This window comes from Pinus tabuliformis, chromosome 9 (genome assembly GCF_031772625.1).
Source record: "Pinus tabuliformis cultivar Carrire ecotype Pingquan chromosome 9, CPIR1, whole genome shotgun sequence".
Lineage (NCBI taxonomy): Eukaryota > Viridiplantae > Streptophyta > Pinopsida > Pinales > Pinaceae > Pinus > Pinus tabuliformis.
The window spans coordinates 1,349,198,346-1,349,204,611 of NC_142307.1; the positions used below are offsets into that span (position 1 = coordinate 1,349,198,346).

The window sequence follows — 6,266 nt, forward strand, 5'->3', positions numbered from 1 at the left end:
ATCGATACTGCTACCACAATAAATCATATTGGACTGAGACAAAGATTAAAGGAAATTGATGAGAAGGTATACCAAATACAAAATAAAATTAGGCACGAGAGTATGTTTTTACAAGAAGAAAAGATGTTCTTGTATGATATGAAAGGGTCACTTGGCCAAATTCGAGAGCATAGAATTTTTTTGGATCAAGGATTGGATTCCCTGAAGACATGATTTTTTCAAACAGAAGAATGTGCAGGCCATTAAGAAAAAATTGGGGGTCTTGAACGTTGGTTTAAGGCAATTGCAGGATCAATACCCTAGTACAGATTCTATTAGACAAGTATTAAAAACCCCAAAGAGGCAAGGGAAATATGAACCCCAGCTAGTTGGTAAAGAATGTTACAATGAAGAAACTGTTGGAATAAGAAAAATGGAGGATACTGTAGAGATTGAAGAGGAGTTTTCATTCTTGAAGATAGAAGGGCAGATTTTATAGCACCTAGGTTGGCTATTGATAAACAATGTCAGGAAGGGGGGACTGTCATGTCCCCTATGGATTAATTGCCTATGGGAGGATGAAGTAGCCTATCCAACCCCACAGGCTATAGTCTTGATAAAGGGGGAAAAAACCAATTATCCAATGTTTGGGGCAACATTGGGTAAATTTTGGGTCAGGTGAGGAGAAAGCCCAAATTGGGGGTTGCACTTGCAACCCTTCCCATGAGAGTGAATTTCATAAGAAAACCTATAAATAAAGGAGAGTTGGAATCACTTTTCATCATTGAATTGGATTGATTATCTCTATTTTCTTTGAGCTTCAGGCTTTGAGGGTTTTAAGATCCTTTTTCCTTTGTCTAATTTTGGTGGAGATGATCCCACCCCAGCTAGCTTGTATCTGATTTCGGTGGTGAAAGATTCTAATTTCTACCCTAGTCAAACATCTCTCCTCAACAAACTGTCTGGAAACATTCGTCTACAACAGATCACTCATCTATTGTTTGGCACGTCAAAGAAGGTTTTTTTCTGTGGAGGATTTGTGGGTTGTCCTTACTCATCCAAGGTCCAGCATTTCTGTGACAGCGAAGATACAATAGAAGACATCTTTGTGACACTGTTCAGAATAGCAAGTGTCCAGGCAAGTTGAGTGAGTGGACAGTCTTTTAGGGCTGCAGCCACAGGTGTACGATTACAGACCTCATCCGAATGACCTTTGTTAGCAGCAAATTTGCAAAAGAGGCCTTATCCCGAGTTAAGGACCATATCAAGCTGAGGCTGCAATTCAGTCTGTAACAAGCGACAGCAGGAGTACAGCGAGTAGACAATTTCTGAAGTTGAGATCAGGCAGTTTAATAGGTTAATACAGTAGCTAGTAATTTAGGTATAGTATGAACTATTGACGGACTTTGAGTTAAATCCATATATGAGGACCTGGTTTCATGTTTATCAATTATGAATAGTTGAAATGCAATTTCCTGGTGTACTACTGCTCCTAATTGCCAATTGCTATAACTGCATTAGGAAGTAAAATTGTGAGAAATGTAAATTAAGACATTCTGTTGATGTTATTTATCTGCCTATTACTGCATCTTAATGGTCACTAAAGATAGTTGAAAAAGTGCTGGAATTTTGGTGCAATATTCTCTTATTTTCTTAAACCCTAAGGGAAAAAATCCCTTTGGGATATTACACCACCTAACACCTCATGTTAATCTGGTCACATTTCTAACACAAAGTGATAGGTCACAGAAGTACTAATCTCTCCTGACATTATTGGAGTGTTGATACTCCAACAAGAAGAACTCAGACGAGGGTCAGACACACTTGACAACATCACCATAGGGTATTATCCCAGAGATTTATAACCAGTTTCTTTAATACTGTCAGGGTTTCCTTGGCCTTGGATGCTAGGAGTGTGTCTGTCTCTTATTTGACATCTTTCTCAAGCACCAATAGGAGGGTTTTGAGGTCACCAAGGTTTACCACCAGGGCCCCATTTTAACTGGGACACTCACCTAGGGACATCATTTGACAACCTTTTGGTGTTGACAGCTCTATTTCAGGTGTAGATGATGAAAGCAATTAAGTCCCTTTTATTTTGTAGGGGGCTTATCTACTCTGGTTTACTCTTCTTCAGATTCCGATTTAGAATTAACTTCTCTTTTACTGTTCTCTTTGCCGGTAGATGTGTTATGCACTTCTTTGTAGTTGTCAGTCCATGTTGTACTCTTGTGGACATAAATAAAATTTTCAATTTCAATTACAAATTTCTATTGTTGCTCCTAAGTTCAAGATTTTATTTGTGCAACACCAATCCGTGATCTTAATAATTATGCCTTGAATGGTGACCTTGATGTCTTTTCTTGTATCCTGTAAATGTTCTATTCCCCCTCATCCCATTCACTAGTTACTTTGTTCATTGAAGAGAGCTGCTTCAGCCTTGGAGCAGGATGCTATATATTTACACGTGATTCTGCAAACCTAGATTGCTCATACATGCAAATAAATTGGGGCTGCTGTAATAAATGAAGTCAGTTCTCTGTGACACTGATAACTCTTTGTCCATAGGGCATTTAGTGCTCTCCTCAGGCTTAAGAATGGAAGCATGATCAAATGAAGTGAAATGGATTTTTTAGCTGCTTCCAGCACCATTCTGTAATCTTCAGTCAATAAATACTCACCTTAGTTGAGACCTGCTAAAGTTCCACACGGGGATCTCCTTCCCGTCAATTCATGACATTTTCTCTGGCAGAGGCTTGCACAGATTAACTAAGGGTTTCAACTTTCTACCACTATTTGAGGGGCTTCTCTTAAGATTAGTGTTGCTTCCTTAACCTGAACCTGATTAAAATGCAGTCATCTCACTATGCTTTCTTATGCCTCATCAAATGCAATTATAATTAACAGTCAAACCATAGTTGTCGAATCCTACATCTAAGCAAACTGCTGCTTGTAGATCAATACCTTTACCTGTAAGAAAATATGTCCACATGTAGGCACGTACCTCTCTACATGAACATGACACCTATGATGTAAATACTTGGCTATGTGAAATGGCAGACAATGAAGTTAAAAGTTTTTATTTTTATAATTTTTTATAAGACAATCGGGAATTCTAGCCATGAAAGGATCTGTCAGTGGATGTCAGTTGTCAAAGTCATTTTCTAAGTGTTGCCAATCAGTTGTAATTTGGATGCCTTTGAGGCTTGTGATTCTTCATAGGTGCAAAAGAGCTATTTAGTTTGGAAACGCTGATTCTGTTTTGTACTAAGAAAAGAAAACGCCTAGGAGGCCTGTGAGCATCTTCCCAAATGAAAGGTTGAAGTTGCTATCTGAGTTTGAAGACATAGAAATATAATGTGGAAATTATTGATCTTCAGTTGATGCAAATCAACCTAACTCTCGGTTGGGTTTTTGACAGATAATAGAACTTTTCCAGAAATGCCATCAGGAGCATCCCATTGCAAAATTTTGGGGCGAATGCACTGAGCTAAAGCTGAAGCTTGATCAGTGCTTTCGTCAGGAAGTGAGTTTCAGTGTTTACATTTTACCTGATCTTTCATACACCCAAAATATTCTTCTAGAAGTGAACCTAAGCCGTTTATTTGTTCGTCTCTTTTCCAATTAGACATTCACATGATTGTTACATGGATGTTTTTGACTTTACAGAAAGCAATAAAAAGAAAGGCCAATTTCGAAGAAAGCAAGAGATTCAAGGAAAGGCTGCGTGCTAATAAAGCTGAAATGAATGCTTCTGATTTGGAGTCGTCTTCACCTTCTCAAGCTGCAGAATAATTGTAACAAATTACACATGTTAAAGGAGGACAAGATCTTTTCGATTATGTCATTTTTGTCTTTTATGTCAAATTGCGTATCATTATGAAAAGGAGGAGCTAAATTTTGGCTCCATCATATATTCAATTCCAGTGGAGGAATAACTCCTTAGAACTATAATAACATTGTTTATGGCATATTTGATTTCCAAGTGGGTAACAATCCTTTGCCCACAACAGCATTTGTATGTTGGAGATAAATTGGCAACAATGATGGGAACATGCTATTATTTTCTAAAGAGAGACAAACCTATAAAAAGATGTGAAGAGGTAAACCTATAACAAGATTGGTCAACCGCATTCAAACAAATCAATAGCCCTCCTCCTCGGCTAATCATGAACTTTGTAATTAGAATCTAGTTAGAAAAGGGAGGCAAAGCTATAGGAAGATTTGGAGAGGCAACCCTATAGCAAGATTAATGTTCAATGCTAGCGTTGCCTCTTGCAAATAAACTTTCATGGTTTGTTTGGGAAAATCATTGCATGACGTTGATACCATATATAAGACAAATGCCCTGATTTGATACACTGCTGGATGTGCTATCGATATGAGAACATTTCATTTATGTTAGTTAAATAGTGAAATGAGAATAGTATTCCATGAACTTTAGATCGGTTGAGGAAAATGTGTTTTTCAAACTTTAGAATTTAGTTTTTACATTGAATATTTATCAGGTTCTCAAATTAAATTGGAAAAAATTAAAGTTTATATTTTGTAATTTCTTTAAAAAACAATAATAAAAAGTTTACTATATTATAATAAAAGGAATTAGCATAGATTTATCATAACCTTGATCTTTTAAATATGGATAGTTTTGTGTTTCTTTTTCTTGATCACATTTAATAAATTTGAGATTAAGATGAGTTAAGGCAGTGCTAATTTGATGATTTCTATACTTTGATGAGATTTTGGATAGATTTTTCAAAAGTCAAGTACTCAATTTCAATATTTTTAATTGATATTATTATTATTATTTTTTTTTTTTTCACAACCCAGAGATCTATAACTACTATGTCCTATGTCCATGAAATATTTGTACCAGGTAAATCCACTCGAAGGGATCAGTTCCTGTTGGCTCAACCATGAAGCCTGACCTCGAGAGAATCGAGAGAATTGAGCCCATGACCTCTCAATAGCAAAGGTGCTTTAACCACGGGGACTCAACCAATTGAGCTAACCCTCAGGGCTGATTTTATTCTTATTTATATAGTAACTGTATGCACAAATCCAAAAGGTTAATTATAGAGTAAAAATGGAGCTTGCAAAGTCTAAAACATTCCACACATCTCAACACTATGATGCAATATCAAACATTGTAGGTATGAATTCTTGCTGAAAGTTTTTGGTAGATTTGCAATTTGCGTGTTCCTCAATATCCCAGTTTGCATACGCTTTGAAAAGTGGTGCCTCATGTGATGTGTCTAACATCCCACTCCAAAGTTAGTTAGGTCACACTTGAAATGGTGGTTTGTATAAAGTTCATTATAATTATTGTTATGACTAGCTTAGATCCATCTCAACTTCGGATCTACCAAGTATCAAGAGGGATCAAATCTCTTTTCACTCTAAAAGAGGTTTTCATGTCTAGAGATTTGATCTATCTCAGTTCCTAGTAGATCCAAAGTTGAGATGGATCTAGGTTAGTTTAATTTCCCCCTTTAAATAGGCTATATTCCACATGAATAACCTGGGTCAATATGATGGTTGAATACCATGAAGTTATTTTTATTTTAACGTTGTAAAATGTTTAACTTAAGTTATTTTTTATTTTATTTTGATAAAGTAAAAATGTTTAACATAGGGTTAATTTTAATTTATTTTGACCATGTAAAAATGTTTACATTACATAACAACATCTCTAGATACTGGGCTGGAGAGTGTCTCTTGGTGCAATAAGTAGAGTTGTACCTATATATTATGTTGTTATGCTTTCATCTTCAAAATTGTAAAATGCACAAAAGTGTTTTTATGGGATTGATTTATAATAGAGCTTTTGATCAATTTATATTTGAAATAAAACATGATCTTTTGTTTATATAATTGTGCAAAATTTTTATAGATTTTATTGGGTTAGGATTTGAGAACTAGGTCTCTGATGAAGTTTGGATCGACACACACACACACTCTAATCATAGTCGCTTAGCCAAGAATGCATTCACAAGGAAAACTAGTTATAAATCCTAAACATTGAGAGGATTGGATATATATATATATATATATATATATATATATATATATTCCAAGGGAAATCATCCTCTCTCTCTCTCAGCCTAGGGTGAGAGGGGTAAATACAACAATTTTCATAGGCACGTAGCTATTACAACAATATTTCTCATCATCATGTCACTCACAACGAATTGGACGTATGTGAGGGAGATAACGACCATTTGACCCAACCACTTGAGATAACCACAATTACCACACACACACACACACACACACATTTAAACTTC

At 35.9% G+C, this 6,266-nt stretch overlaps 1 protein-coding gene across 1 annotated transcript in view; it reads left to right on the forward strand.

Annotated features, from left to right (window-relative positions):
* Window positions 1–4,422, forward strand: part of LOC149153506 (Cytochrome c oxidase biogenesis protein Cmc1-like protein) — a 124,086-nt gene extending 119,664 nt beyond the window's left edge. Inside the window, exons 4-5 of the mRNA XM_089438793.1 lie at window positions 3,401–3,505; window positions 3,649–4,422. Coding sequence (XP_089294919.1) covers window positions 3,401–3,505; window positions 3,649–3,774 — 231 coding nt within the window. The 3' untranslated portion in view covers window positions 3,775–4,422. The remainder of the gene's footprint in view (window positions 1–3,400; window positions 3,506–3,648) is intronic.
* Window positions 4,423–6,266: the final 1,844 nt, after the last annotated feature.